Genomic DNA, 15,388 nt, shown 5'->3' with positions numbered 1-15,388 from the left:
ACATTTTTTTTATGTCAGCATTGATCTTGGCGTGTGAGGTTCTGGTGTGGACAATCTTATCAATGTCTGCAGTGGCTGTGTAAAGTGCATGCGAATTGGAGTGCGAGTGAGTGTGGGCACTCTTCATGGCGGTTTGGGATTGGCGCGACGTCACCCAGTGGCACACACAGGAAGCGTTCAGATTTGGTCATTGTGCCGGAATCACCCCCAAACGTACCACGTCAATTAAAATATTGCCGTAACCACACGCAAGATGGAAACATTATCGGAACTTCAGAATGGGTACAAAAATGCAACGCCCAACGTGGGGCTCGAACCCACGACCCTGAGATTAAGAGTCTCATGCTCTACCGACTGAGCTAGCCGGGCAGTGACAAATGGCGAACGGTTATCATGTAAAAACATCATGTAATCAAGTAATCTCGAATTCAAGCAACCATCCAACGTTTAGAATAAAAAAGTCTTCTGAAAGCCTTTTTGTGTATGCTACGCTAACATGCATGACTACGGTTTGATTACATGATTATTTGAAGCTGGACTTGATTAAAAAAAATTAATGGCTGGTGTCTTCAGACAAAAGTTAAATACATGTGTATCATTTATCTAATACAAATATAATATTATATATGTAAACACGAACGTCTCAACAATTAGCCGGTTCAATATCAGTAGCAGCTCAAACGCAATTAAAGTGACTTCAGTTCTAAAATCTGTTATGATGGGGTTTGCAATTGCCAACAAATTAGAGGCATCAAGTTTGCTATGACTGCAGTAAATGGCAGATCTCTCCCGATGGTGATGAAACCAGGCAGCTACTTTTGATCTACATCTTCTTATTCCAACCTAATCCCATCTGTTTTTACTGCATTAAGACTGCTCCCTAAAATAACGTCCCGCCATGCCCTTTACTGTGTGTGTGTGTTTTGCACATTACAGTGGAAACATGTCTAGCAGGCCAAAATAACGCAGTGAGCCTCAGTCATTCGCTGTGATTGCACTTGTTAGTCAGGACAGGGCAGTCATTTCTTATTTTTATTTTTTTATTTTTGTTATCAACAGCCCTTCCGTTGGCCCATTGAAGATTTAGTGGCGGTAAGTTGATTTACACCCTTTTAGAAATACACTTAAAATAATGCTGGTACGGCTTTTTGATGTGATTTCTATGGGAGCCCATTTAACCAGCCAACTAGTTGGGCAATGGAGTAATATTGATCCCATTCCCAACTTGAAGTGCTGCAATTTAAAGCCATACGAGAAAAACTAAATAAAACTATTTATTGCTATTAAAAAAAATAACTGATTAATAATAATAATGTAATTCAACTTTTCTTAAAACCAAGCAATTACACAACATTTTTGTTTAAGAAAAAAAAAATCTGTTTTATCTAACAACTCCTTAATAAATCTTGAAAGTCAGAAACTCAGCAATGGGTTGGATGAATTTCAGTAAGTCATTGATTGGTTGGGTGAATTTTGGTTGAAAGGACGCTCTGATTGGTCGAACCCTTGCAGCACTCTGCTCGTCAATTGGTTGGAAAAACTTTGGTAGAATTTAGCTTAGTAGTTGGTTGTATGAATTATTGTAAGCGGCCTATCCGGGTAGGGAGGTCGCTCGGCGATTGGCGAAAACTTGTTAGTAAGCAGCTCAGTGATTGGTTGGACGAATTTTGTAGGAAGCAGCTAGCAATTGGTGGAATCGTGTAGAAGGCATTTCTAATCTTTTTGATGGGATTGCTATGGCAACAGATTTTGGCAGGCAACTAGTCTGGCCTGAATTTATTGTGTCCACAATGTGTGGAATACTGCCATTCGAGTTTAATTATGCCTTGCGATGTAAGTCTTAACATAAAAAAGTGACCTTAGAAATTGGTTGGATGAATTTTCATTCAAATACACTCAGAACAATGTTTTGATTGTCTTTCGGTTGGGATTTCTATGGCAACCCATTTAGGCAGCCGACAACTCGGACCTGAACTGACTGCGTCCATAATGACTGAAATAGATTCCTTAGAGACACCCAAAAAATTTATGCATCGTCACGCCACTGCAATGGCAGCTGCAGAATAAGCTTGACAAGTTTTTTGTGTTTCGTCTCATTCCATCATGTTGTTTTATTGATTGGACCGCCACACATTTCAACATTTCTTCCCCTCCGCCGACCAATACTGATGAATGCCGGTGCGGGTACAACACAGTCGATAGTCATTCCCCTCACTTTGAACTGCTCAGTCTAGGCTGCCTCCTTGCGTGCAGCCTACTCAGGTTGTACATGTGAGTGTGTGTGTCCTTCACAATCTATCAGCTTTTTAGCTGGCTGCTGCCATAGTAAATAAAACTATTGCTGTGTAAAAACTACAGTTATGGCTGTTTAAAAACATAACATAAAGCTATCTGTGAGGTATAGGGGCCTAGCCCTGCCGCGAATAGTGGAGAACTACAATTAACTGATGCCCACCCCCCCCCCCCTGCATAATTATTTTCATCATTGTCTATGTAATAGATTAAACTGTAAATATATCACAAACGATGATCCCAAAACGGTTCAATATCATGTCAAACTGATCTTACGACATTGCTCTTAGAAATAACTGCAACATTCAACCAGCATACTCAGTATAATTGCTTTGAAAGGTTCCTTTTGCATTTAACATGAGAAATGAATAGTAAACGTTGTAATGACTCTGACATCTTGGAAAACCACCTTAATCTTTTCTTTATTTGTTGCAGAAACGAGCATTCATTGATAGGCAAAGAACATGTTGAAGTTACTTTACTAAAATAAAAAGGGGGGCATTTCTTTTACTGGTTATAAGTGCTTGTATTACTTTTATTGACCGTTCGGGGGCAGCAGTGTACTGTAGACTGCAGGTAAAACTGCGCTGCAAAGATAAATGACCATTTTCTTTTGGTGTTTTGTCACCATTTTGAAATAACACTTTAACAATATCGCGTGTGTCCTCCATATTTGGACACTGTAGACCTACCCCCCTATTTCATTTTGGTATTAGTGTGTGTACACGGTGTTGAGTGGTGTGTGTGTAAACAAACTCTTGTAACGGCATCCATCTTGAGTGAGGTAGAAGGAATACGTCCTTACTCAGCAGGTGAAGTGCGATGACTCTCTCTCTCACCTTTTGCTGCTGCTATCTGCAAGGATAGTGACGACCCACATTTGTAAACAGACGAGGACATTATGTCTATATTCCCTGCCACTGCAAGCAATAGAATTCTGGATACAAAAGGGCTGAATTGCGTTGGGCTGGTGGGGTACACCCTGGACTTGTTGCCAGGCAGCGATATAGCCGTGGGCTAAAAAAGTTAGCTGCTCCCAGGCTGACCATTAAGTCATTCATCCATCCTTTTTCTGTACCGCTTCTCCTCACTAAAGTCGCGGCCGTGCTGGAGCCAATCCCAGCTATCTTCGGGCGAGATGCGGGGTACACCCCGAACTGGTCGCCAGCCAATCCATTATGTCATCAGTATACCAATTTAGATAGCCCAGAGGTGTCCAAACTATGGCCCAGGGCCCATTTAAGCCCCCCCCCCCATCCATTGTTTTAGTGGTCCACAGTGCAGAATCAAATTTACAAGGCAAGTGAAGAAGAAATCCATTCTCATTTGTCAGTTCCTTGTTTTCCACCAATCACACATTAATGGGTACAATGCAGCCCGGAATCAGAATTTTTTGCTGCACTTTTTGCTCCGTGTCAGGGTCAGCTTAGTACAGATAACTGTTATTTGGGTTCTGAATGTGCAGATGTGGTGATGCTGCTGCTTACTACAGGGGCGGATCCATTCACTTGGGACACAAGGCCATCCAAAAATCCAGAAAAAAAATAAATATATTTTTTAAAAATAATAAATACATATATTTGTCCAACCAACATACATAATATAAACAATATATATAATTGCTCCACATATATTTATTTACAACAATGCAATGGTTTTAGTGTGTTAAATAATTTGAAGGTGAAGAATGTGGAAGTGACCGTCCCATCCTTCGATTTGTCTGCATGCGGCCCTTGGAAGAAAAAGTTTGGACACCCCTGCTCTAGAATATTGAACACACATAATTACTCCCACCTTGTTTGTGTGTGTGAGACGTGTCTGTGCCTTTTCCCACTTGATGGCAGTGTGTGGTAATTAGACATTACAGTCGCTGAGATGAGCGCGTCAAGCGTTACAGGAAGCCAAAGAGAAACGCACATTCTTCTCTGTCTGCTTTGCTTTGATCCATTGCAGCTTTGTGTGCGAGTGTGTGTGTGTGGATCCTCTCTCCTCAGCCAGCATCTACCAGGCAGTATGGAGAAGTAGGCCGCTTAAAGATAGCTCGCGGCAGCCTCAATACTGGCTCCTAAAATATATCTGCTCATGAGAGTCATCATCTCCCTCTCCCCCCTCATCCCTCCCCTCTCCTTTCTTTCGTCATCTTTCAAAGTGAAAATCATCCTCGGAATTTGCACATGGACTTACATACTAGGCTGCATGTGTGCGTTTCTTACACATGATTGAGTGTATGCCTTCTTAAGTGTCATTTCTCCTCATGGGGAATTTCACACAGCAACCGTGTCCCTAAAAGCCCCCCACCCCCAACTCCCTGCCCCCGCTACGACCTGACCTGACCCAGGAAATGCTTACATCTGTGCTCCTCACAAACATGAAGGAAATTTAAAAAAATAGCATGCTGCAACCTGAAGGTTACAGTCCAGTTTTATTAAATGACACAGTTAAAGGGCTTGTTTTTTTCCATTTTATTTTTTAAGTGAAAAAAAACTCTACAGTCCACCTGGAAAGTATTCACAGAGCTTCACCTATTTCACATAATGTTATGTTACAGCTGTAGATTCGCTTGACCGCCCGACCAATCCAGGGTGTAGTCTGCCTGGGATGGGCTCCAGCTCACTATGACCCTGAACAGGATAAGCGGCGGAGAAAATGGATGGCTGGATGGATAGTGCACTGACTCCATGTAAATGAATCTTTCTTAATTCATATGTGCTCATTTGATGGCCAACGACTTTTATTTACTCAACTGCAGAGTACCAGATGACCTTTAGGGACAAGGTGTTAAATAAGGATGATGCGCTCATGTAGAAAATGTGCATAAATTGTGTGCATTAATGATTTGAACACGTTATAAATTCTTAATTAAAAGCTGTAAGTCATACATGAGATAAGCTAGTTTGCTACCGTCTACCAAACAGTGAGTCTGTCTTTTTTTTTTAAAAGGTGTTTAATAACTGTTTATTAATGACTCACATAGCATACAATCACTATTACAATATTTTTAAACCATATCCTTTTATAAGGACACCCTTATTGTAAAGTGTGCAAGTGTATATATATTAGTATAATTTCAGTGTCCGGGTAAGTATCGATCTTTTTTTTTTTACTCAGGTTTTCCTCCACATTTCAAAAACATGGCAAATTAGGTTCATTAAAGACTCTAAATATTCAATTGTTGTAAATATGAATGCTCATTTGTCTATGTACCCTGTGATTGGCTGGTGACCAGTCCGGGGTGTACCCCGCCTGTGACCCCAAGGTCAGCTGTGATAGGCTCCAGCTCCCTCGCCACCCTAATGAGTACAAGTTCTCACTGAAGTTACTCCAATTTTTTCATCATTAAGTCATGTGACCCCCCCCCCCCCCCCCCCACCCCAAGAAAAAAAAAAGTGGAGAAAATAGAAAGTGTGAAAATAGAGGCAGAAGAAACAGCTTGAGTGTTCCTCTGGTCGCAAAGATCCAGTGTGTTCATTGTAGCCGTTGGCCCACATGAGCACAGAATGAGGACAATAGTTTGGCTCCGAGATATGATGTCGTCCTTTCATGTCGGAAAGTGGAACTCATGCTTTCTTTTTTTCTTTTCTTTATTTACTAGCATGGGTATCGTTGCTTTTAGGCTGGCAGTCTTGTAGAAAAGCTTTGATTGTTTGTTTTGCTGGTATTCCACGAGATGAAAAAAAAAAAGAAAACAATCCTTCAAACAAGAAGGCATTTGTAATTGTAAAGTGGGTGGTAAATGAATTGTTAATTGCTGCCCTACTTCCTGCCCTTTTACAAACGTTCTGACATTCAAACCAAGAGTTTGTGTAGTAGAACACGTATTTCACATGCTTGATTAAAAAGCTTGTTTGTTAGTGAAAGCTATGAAAATAGTAAACCCTAATCACCTTGAATTGATGTTTATACAGTGCCATTTGGACACACACTCATTGAGTAAACTGAGACTTGCAAGATGCCTAGATGAGTGTAATGTTAATTTACCTATACAGGCTGCTAAATCAGATAATTATGTTTTTAGACATATTGACGCAGCATGTACTTAATTATTGTCCAAAGTTATTTTTGGACATGCTGTTCCAAGTAACAATAAACTATTGTATGTTAAAAATAAGGCACCACACACGACAAGATAATCATTCAGGACAGTCTTTTGAGACAGCCAATGAATGGACCTTTGCTGACTTTGATCAGAACTAAGGAAATAAAATGCTTAAATTCAACCCAATTATCGATACGTTTACCCCGCTTAAGACGAAAAGTCATTCAAAGACACCACAAACCACAGGATAATTGCTCAGAAATAACCTTTTAGACACATCCAAAACTCGGGCCGTTGTTGACTTGTTTCGAAAGGGGGAAACCAATTTTCACTCGGGCCCACCGATGTTATCGGCTAATATTAGCCCTTTTCAAATCTGCAAAAATCGGCCGAATTTTTGCAGAATTTGTAGGTCTTTTTTGTACACATTAACACATTACAACATAAGATAAAGATGAGATTCAAACAAACAAAAATACAGGGGAAAAAAATAATGAAATAAAAACAGCCACGATGCACAAGACAAACAAGCAGCATATCAAATGCACACACAAAAATATTTTTAGTGTTTAACTCCGTACATAATATATTTAAATGCAACGCTGTCAAAGATTTTTACATCTGAGAAAGGCGTCACTGTCTTTTATTTTAAGCTGTCACTTCATGGCAAAAACAATAATGAAACAGAAGAAATGTGATTCAGTGTTCAAGGGCATCACGCATTTTGCCAGTAACTTCACTCATTCTATTGCTTATATACATCATAGAATTATGGCCTAAATCGAAAGATAATTTCATCAGTTATTGCTTTTTTTTGCATGTTTTTGTGCTCGTAAATTCCTCTCTGTTATAAAATTCAAGCGAATAATAAAGGATAAATGATTGTAAAACAGTTCAATGTTTTACCTGTAATTCATATCTTTGTTGTTGTAAGCAGTAAGGGGGAAAAAAAGAAGTTATTTTATTCACTAGATATTTAATCGATTATTTGAATTTTTTCCTGCCAAATATCAGAATCGGTGTAGGTCTAAAAAAAATAAAAAATAAAATCCATATTGGTCGGACCCTAGTTGTTACCAACATAGTAGTCCCCTCAAATTCACGGTTCACTATTTTTGAAGTCCCCTATTTCAGTTTTTTTTTTTTTTTTTTTTTTTTACCTAACGTCCATTTTTTTGCTGAAAAACTTACTTACTCGCAGTTTTTTGCGCTCTTCCTGTAACACCTAAAAATACCACAAAAAGGCGCAAATGCCTTGTCTAAATAAATAAGCAGCACAGTTTGTCCAAGGAGTTATGTGGCAGTGATAAATCTTGATTCAGAGACAAGTTTTGTATCTTGGTGAGGATTAAAGTTTAGCCTGGGTTATTACAGAGAGTCTTTGTCACATGTGCATGTATGTAATAGTGCGCTTAGGTGCATTTTTCAAAATCAAATCATCGAAGCCATTTATTTTTAAGGGTGATGTTATAAGATATGTTTAAAATTATATATGAAACTGTTTTGGGGTTATTGTTTGTGGTGTACAGGTATTTACTGTTTAAACTATTAATATAGGCAATTATTAAAAAATGTATGTAGGGTGTCATTTACTTTCGGTTTTTCACTATTGGCGGAAGGTTATGAAGAACATTAAAGGCAATCCATCAAATATCTGACAGTTTTCAAATCTTACTGTAGCCAGTTTACGCACTGCATCAATGCAACTCTTGTTTTTTTTATCCCCCTCGCATTCCTACTCTGCAGACCTTCCCACTATGCAAGTATAGCATTAATGTCAGGCTTCCTGCACAACTCCCCATACGCACACCTACATAGAAATGCATCGGTGCACCCACAGACTGATATTGAGGTCAGACTGAGGGATCGAGACAGACACCCCCCACCACTCAATAACATCATGGCAACGCCCTCTGGCTAACACAGTGAGCTGACAACTCATGTAGAAGCGCTCCCATCTGCTCAGAGATGGCCAGAAAATAAAGCCCCCCCAATAAAAAAAGGCAGAAATGAAGATGAGGTTTAAAGAAAAGGCAGTGAGGATGCCAGTTAAAGAGGAGAGGGAAGAACACCGAGGAGGGGAGGGGGAGTGATGGCCAGATCTGTGTCGCGTTGCCCTGAGATACAGGATGTCGTAATAAGGCAATCGGGAGTGAGGGAGAGCTAGTGAGAGAGGTGGGGGAGGGACTAGGTCGGAGGTGGTGGAAGGGGAGGGGAGAGTGAGTGCGCCAGAAGGAAAAAAATGCATTTATATTCCTGTTGCTGTCATAAGGCGACACCCCCCCCGCACGCGCACGCAGTGGAATGTTCCGCCGGGCTCTGGGTTCTGTTGTTGTGCAAAGCTGCAGAAGGCCTGACACAGGCAGTGGGGAAGAGAGCGAGCGAGAGTGAGAGAGGGAGGAACACGGCCACGCAGGCAGGCACACACACTTGGACCTGGACGGTCTCTTTTTTTTTTTTTTTTTTTTTTGGTCTCCTTTTCATCGGCCTGGTGATCCAAGGTCCCCTTGGGAGGACGTGGTGAGGAGAAATAGGGTGCTGGGACGAAGCAAGGTGGAGGAGGTGAAGGAAGGAAAGAAAGGTGGGGAGGAATTAAGGTGGTATTCCTGCCCTCATCTCCAGGACATTGCTCGTTTTTGTCCTCCATCCTCCTCGGAGACAGAGGACAGAAGAGGAGGAGGAAGAGGAGGGGGAGACAGTAACCCTCTCCTCTCCTTTCACTCAGACGCACATCAGCAAGATCCAAACACCAGGGGGAAAAAAGGCGCCTCCTCTGTTCGCTTTTCATCCCTCGGCCAGCGAGCGGCTAAAAGGCTCCGCTCATGTCAGTGAACTCGGAGAAATCCTCGTCCCCGGAAAGGTAACGTCGTTGTCGTCCTCCTGCTTCTCCTTGTGTCCGGCAGCATGTCCTCATGTTTCCGTATCGGCACCTTGCATGCTTCAGGCCTTCTGGCTTCATATCCCTGGTCGTCTGCTTTGTTTCTTCCATTGTCTGGGTCAAAAAAAAAAAAAAACAATGCAGTGTTGCATGCTGCTGATGAAACGGAGCATCCTTATACAACACACGCAAAGCTTTGTCTCCCTCATACACGCATAAACACACCAACCATCCATTTTCTACTTGCCCTGTTCAGGGTCATAGGGTGCTGGAGTTTCTCCCAGCTGAGTTAGGGCGAGAGGCGAGCTACACCCTACCAATTACAGGACAGTCACATACTGTACAGCGAGAAACAACCTCACCTTCACACCTACGGACAGTTGCGTCTACAGTGAATCCACCGTATATGTTTTTGTAAACATTGAAGACTTCCAATTGTCTTTAATATGTCCTATGTATTAGTAGACACTGAAGACAATTTGTAGTCCGTCTGTGTTAGCATGACTGAAGACTAAATATATTAATTGTTCACAAAAACAGGAAGACTAATGTTTACTGTACTGATAACAAAAACACGTTAGACTCACTGAAGACTGTTTGCAAAAACATGTATGGGAGGCTCATTGAAGACTGTAATGTTTGCAAAACGTATTGTATGTTAGGTTAATTAAATGACTGATGCATTCGATGTTCAGAAAATCACGTACGTTAGGTTCACTGACTACTGCATGTTTACAGAACCACATATGTTAGGTTCAGACTGTAATGTTTACATAAATCCACGTTAGGTTCACCGAAGACTAATATTTACAAAATATGTATGCTAGGATCATTGAGGAATGCAATTTTAGCAAAAAACTGTTAGATTCGTTTAAGACTAATATGTAGAAAGGTTCACTAAAAACTAATACTAACAGAACCACGTTAGGTTTACTAAAAAGTAAGAAAAAAAAAGTAAGTAATAAAAAGTAGTAAGTAAGAAAAAAAAAGTTCACAAAAACAAGCACAGTATGTTGCTAGTTTTATTAGATACTAATGTTTACACACAGACAGGTTTGTTGAAGACTGTTTACAAAAACATGCATGTTAGGTGCACTGAAATGTTTACAAAAACGCAGTATGTTACTTTCATTGAAGACTGTTTACGAAGACACGTTAGCTTAATAGATTACTAATGTTGAGAAAAATGTATGCTAGGTATATTGAAAACTATTCTCAAAAAAACAAGTATGTTAGGTTCATTGAATGTAATGTTTGCCAAAGCACCTATACTACATTCACTGGGAAATAATGTTACAAAGACAAGTGTGTTAGGTTGATAGAAGACTGTAATGTTTACAAAATCACATGTTAGGTTCATTGAAGACTAATTGTTTCACAAACACATGTTAGGCTTGGAGCCATCCATAAACGTAACATGCGTTTTTGTCATCATTGAAGAGTCATAATTGTCTTCCTTCTATGTAAGTAACTGAAGTCTCTAAACCCAACATGTTTTGTGGGCACTGAAGACATTTTAGTTTTTTTTTTTTTTTTTTTTTTTAGTGAACATGCTTTTGTAAACAATCAAGACAATGAAGACTACAGTGAACCGAGATGACGTGTATTTTGACAGTGGAACACAAAGGCATTGCGGCAACATATAAATACACAAACTGTCCTTGGAGGTAGCACAGAGACATAGCCCAGACAAAGACTGTAATGAAGGAGAATCTCACAATATGTGGGGAGATTCTATTCACACTTCTTGAGCTTGACCAGTCCAGGGTTTAGACCTGCCTCTTGCCCAAAGTCAGCTCAGAAAGGCTCCAGCTCACCCACGGCCCTAATGAGGATAAGGGGTATCGAAAAGAAATGGATATTTAATTGGTTGTGTTGACATGATCTGGAAGTTTGGTAACGGGCATTAGTAAAGCTACATTAGCTTGCTAGCTGCCACAATCCGTCTAGACAACGATGCATCACATGATCCATCAGCCATATCAAGGACAAACATGTTTGAAGCGTGATTGTAATCAGTGTTGTGCATTACATCTGACACAGAAGATATGCTTTTACCACTGTATTGCACTGTATGTTATGACTGTTTGCTTTTATTATAGTATAATAATAATTATGTATATCTACACTAATGTAGAGTACTATTGTTCTTCGACAATTTTTGAGTTTTATTTGGGTTTGAACAGATTAATGGAATTTCAATTTTTTTTAATAGATACGATCATGGTCATGGAACGAATTGAACTTGTAATTCAAGCCATCACTGTATTTCCGACTCACATTTAGATAGACGCAAGCTGACCAAGGCCTCAAGCGTGCGAGCGTTGAAAGCCCTCGATCTGACGGGCACCGCCGCAGGCTGAGGAGCAGACAGGATGATTCAGGTAGCTTCCGATGGCGTGCCAAGTACAATCAGGCGGGCGTACGCCAGGCCCTTTAGAAAGGCAGAAGCACAGTGTGCACAAATATTCATATCTATCATCTAATGAGATACAGTGTACTGCATTGATGCAGTAGACTCTCCGATCGCCACCTTTTTCCACAGCCATCCGTCCATTTCATACTGCTTATCTCGTTTAGGGTCACTTGAGTTTATCCCAGCTGAGGACGCGAAAAAAATCTGCAACATCGCAAGAGCGCGAAGAATAGATTGCTATATAGTGGGGGGAACACTGTAATCTGAGCGCGGGATGTCCTGCCACAGATTCTTCAGTATTGCACGTTCACTGGTTTCAGCATACAAGGCAAAGACGGAGTAATGACGGAACTTCACAAGAACTTAAAACTAAATTTGGATCCTCCCCGACATACAAAGCTTGTCTCTCAGTCGAGATGGATCACTTCAATATGCTTCAAGTCGACACCAATCGTGATTCAGACAGGGCTCTGACGGCAACTTGTGACATCCTACGGTGTTTCAGAAAGTGCACAAAACTGCAAATTGGCAAATCTTTCAACCAATAGCTGCAAAAAAATTCCAAATAGGTGAGTTTGTGACTAGTGACCATGAATATGCAGGGGATTACAGTATTAGGATGCCGTTATCGAATAGTTTTAGACCGGTTATTCTACCGATTATCCGACAGATTCATTGAGTAATGGGATAAAAATTAGCTTTGTCCACTTGGGGTCACCATCCTCACGTGCCACAGTCATATCTGTGACTTTTGAGTGTGTGTGGCTTGAAAAGGTGGGGCCCGGACTGCTAAATGATGTGGTACTCAACAAATGGAGAGTATAAATTTGGCTGTCGTGAGGTCAGATTAGCAGCTAATTGTTAGCCAGTCTGCGTCTTGTTAAATGTCTGGGAGTCAGTTGTGGACACAGCATGTATATGAATGTGTTTGTGTTTATTTTATTAGTTTGTACAGTGAAGCGATTGAAGGTTCACCGACAGCTGTGTCTATCCTTGACCACTTGTGGGGGCATTACAGTATGGTCTACCTAGCATTGGTAGGCTATATTAGCTAACATTGATAGGCTACCTTGTGTTGGTGATCGTAGACGTTCTATTGTGGTACGTTAGTTCTGTTTTGCAGAAGACACATTGCGCTCTATGCTGTTTTTTTTAAGTGTGAAATGACCTCCTGGCTTCATCTTGCCTCCATGTGATGATTATGGTGATGATGAGTGTGTTCTGTTAGGGCTCTGGCACTGAATTTTTTGAAGGATCTCTGTAAAAGAGGCTGTGGGTTAAACCTAATCAATAGGAATTTTGGAATGCGTGCATCACGGCGTAATCACGGTCTCATCCCTCTGTCCCGGCATTGTTTAGCTCACAGTCGTCTGGTCAGACTGTAATTAAGAGTTAAGCAGTGCTCCATTGTTGCTCGGCTGCCGTTGGCCAAGAGCAACACTCACAGTCGCGACGGCATCCAACATATCAAGTAACAACACAGCCCCGTGTCTGTTTTCTCTCCGCTTATCGACCAGTTTAGGAGCAGCGTAACAGTGTCGTGACTGCGGGGGGTCATGAGGGCTCATCCCCAAGAGTTCTTCCTAAAATACCCAACAAAGATTTATTCATATAGAGCAGGATCAGAGGGTGTTGTGTGTGGATCATTTGGGTTGTTGTCTGCTGATAATCAAATGGAGACCATTTTCAGTTTATATAATAAAAACAAGCATACATTGTCAGAGGGGAATTGACACGGGAAGGAGCTGAGACTCGAGTCCTGTTCTGAATAACAAAAAAATGCAAGTAGTTGATCCCACCATAAAAATATTTGGAATCTATCATCCCAAAACAGTTTAATATCATAAATGGCGTACAGATTATTTGATTTTGAAAAACGCACCCTAAGTGCGAGTGAACAGCACATGCGGCGAAGACTCTCCGCAGTAACCCATGCTAAACGTAGCTCCTCCACGACATAAAAAGGTTTTCTCTGAGTCGAGATGTATCACTACAACATACTTCAATAGAAAAGTACACCAGAAGAGCAAGTGTACATGCACATAAATTGAAGACTCTGTAACACTAAATTTAGTTCTTCCCTCACATACAAAGATATTAGTCTTTCAGTCGTATCACTTCAACATGCTTGGGTCCATGTGATGATTATAATGATGATTGGGTGTTGCTGGGATGCAAGCCTCTAGCCGTGGTGGCACCTTGGTCAACACACAGTTAAGGTTGACGATTCAGGTCTCACTAGCACAGATGTTGCTACAAGACGAACAGCCCGTTAGTGGTCATTACAAGAAATGTAAGACTATGGTTAGTAACTGATAATTATGTGGAGAAGGGTACTTCTTGAAGAAATGCTGCTTGAGCATTTTTGACGACATGCTTTACCGCATGATTGCTGATGCTAAGACGTGGTCGGTAAGCCATCGTTTTCACCTGTTTACTGTCTGTAAGGCGAGTACTCTGTTTTTCGACATAGTTCTGTTCTCGTGGCAGCGACGTAACCTGAAACTGTACATACGCGCTTTCACTCATTTAGGCTAGCGCAGCGGTAAAGGCCGAATTAGAGTCAATATTTATATGACAATCAGTTTTAGGCCATAAATTTAAAACAAATGAACAAGAGTAAGTACAGTGATAACAGTGGATTTCTCACCACAGCTGAGACCCCCTTTGATATGGTTGGTTTAGTCCACAACAGTGTTTGGTTACAGCGTTCAAACCTGACCAAATTAACCACACCTACCGAGCCATTCGATCAAAACAGATCAGCTCACCCTTTGGTACTTTTGAGTCCCTGTTGAAAGTGTGATGAACTTTACATTGGATGTTTTCTTTTTGGGGGTTATATTCATCACAATGCTTTTGTCTACAATTCCATCTGGCCCTGAGACGCTCGCATGAAAGGTTTGTTTGCTGAGAGTTAGGCCGAACAGATTGGGAGACTTGTGTTTGTCGGAACAAATGATCTGATGGATGGATGGACTGAGTTGGGATTAAAAGCATCCATCCATCCATCTGAGCCGCTTCTCCTCACTAGGGTCGCGGGCGTGCTGGAGCCTATCCCAGCTGTCATCGGGCAGGAGGCGGGGTACACCCTGAACTGGTTGGGGATTAAAAGCATCACAAGATTTATCTTTGGAAGTTTGTGTCCAAAAGACTTTTGGGGTTATAATGGCAGATATATTGTGACCCTGCCAGGGTTCGGATTAGGGCCGCCACACAGAGAGTGACGTGACCGAATATGACTGTACTGTCGAGCGGTGTGTGGGGTTCTGCAACTAGTTTTCATAAGTGGCCAGCCGTCGGCAACTAGTTTTGCCGCGAATAGAAATTGCAACGGCGCAAATCAATGGCCAATCAGAAATCTTTCACATTAAAAATGTACGTGTCAGAGATGTTCAACAACTACTATTGCAAAGATCAACCTAATCCGTTTCAACAATATTTGTTATTTAGGGTCCGAGCACCAGGTGGTTTATGTAAGGGATTGTAATATCTGCAAAAAGTGAAGGAAAATAGCAATTTTGGGACAGCTTTTCTGCTAAAGGAAATAAGAAGTAGACACACTTTGTTTTCTTAATGGGCCGCAAAGAAGGATGTGACGTGTCGGATCTGAGACCTGGGCCTTGATTTTGATGTGAGACGTTGGACAAACGTCAACGTGTTTGAGCTGCTCTTAATCGTGTGTTTGTGTGTGCATGTGTGTATGTGTGTGTGCTCTGTCAACACAGTTGAGCAATCGGTGCGTATAATGGAGTGCGACGTTCAG

The 15,388-nt window shown here is 41.2% G+C and overlaps 1 protein-coding gene and 1 non-coding gene across 9 annotated transcripts in view; one reads left to right on the top strand and one right to left on the bottom strand.

Annotated features, from left to right (window-relative positions):
• srpk2 (SRSF protein kinase 2) overlaps window positions 1-15,388 on the top strand; it is a 55,989-nt gene that overhangs the window by 552 nt on the left and 40,049 nt on the right. Inside the window, exons 1-2 of one of the 8 annotated variants that reach the window (XM_061677987.1) lie at window positions 8,502-8,909; window positions 9,054-9,188. The exons of 6 other annotated variants lie outside the window; for them this stretch is intronic. In XM_061677987.1, coding sequence (XP_061533971.1) covers window positions 9,151-9,188 — 38 coding nt within the window. In that variant the 5' untranslated portion in view covers window positions 8,502-8,909; window positions 9,054-9,150. Of the gene's footprint in view, window positions 1-8,501; window positions 8,910-9,053; window positions 9,189-15,388 lie in introns of those variants that run through there. One more of the 8 variants, XM_061677988.1, reaches the window with a different exon arrangement.
• On the bottom strand, window positions 297-369 carry trnak-cuu (transfer RNA lysine (anticodon CUU)). Its single transcript has one exon. It is a non-coding gene; the product is annotated as a tRNA-Lys (tRNA).

Source organism: Phycodurus eques, chromosome 5, assembly GCF_024500275.1.
Source record: "Phycodurus eques isolate BA_2022a chromosome 5, UOR_Pequ_1.1, whole genome shotgun sequence".
Taxonomy (NCBI): domain Eukaryota; kingdom Metazoa; phylum Chordata; class Actinopteri; order Syngnathiformes; family Syngnathidae; genus Phycodurus; species Phycodurus eques.
This window is presented reverse-complemented; position numbering and strand designations above follow the sequence as displayed.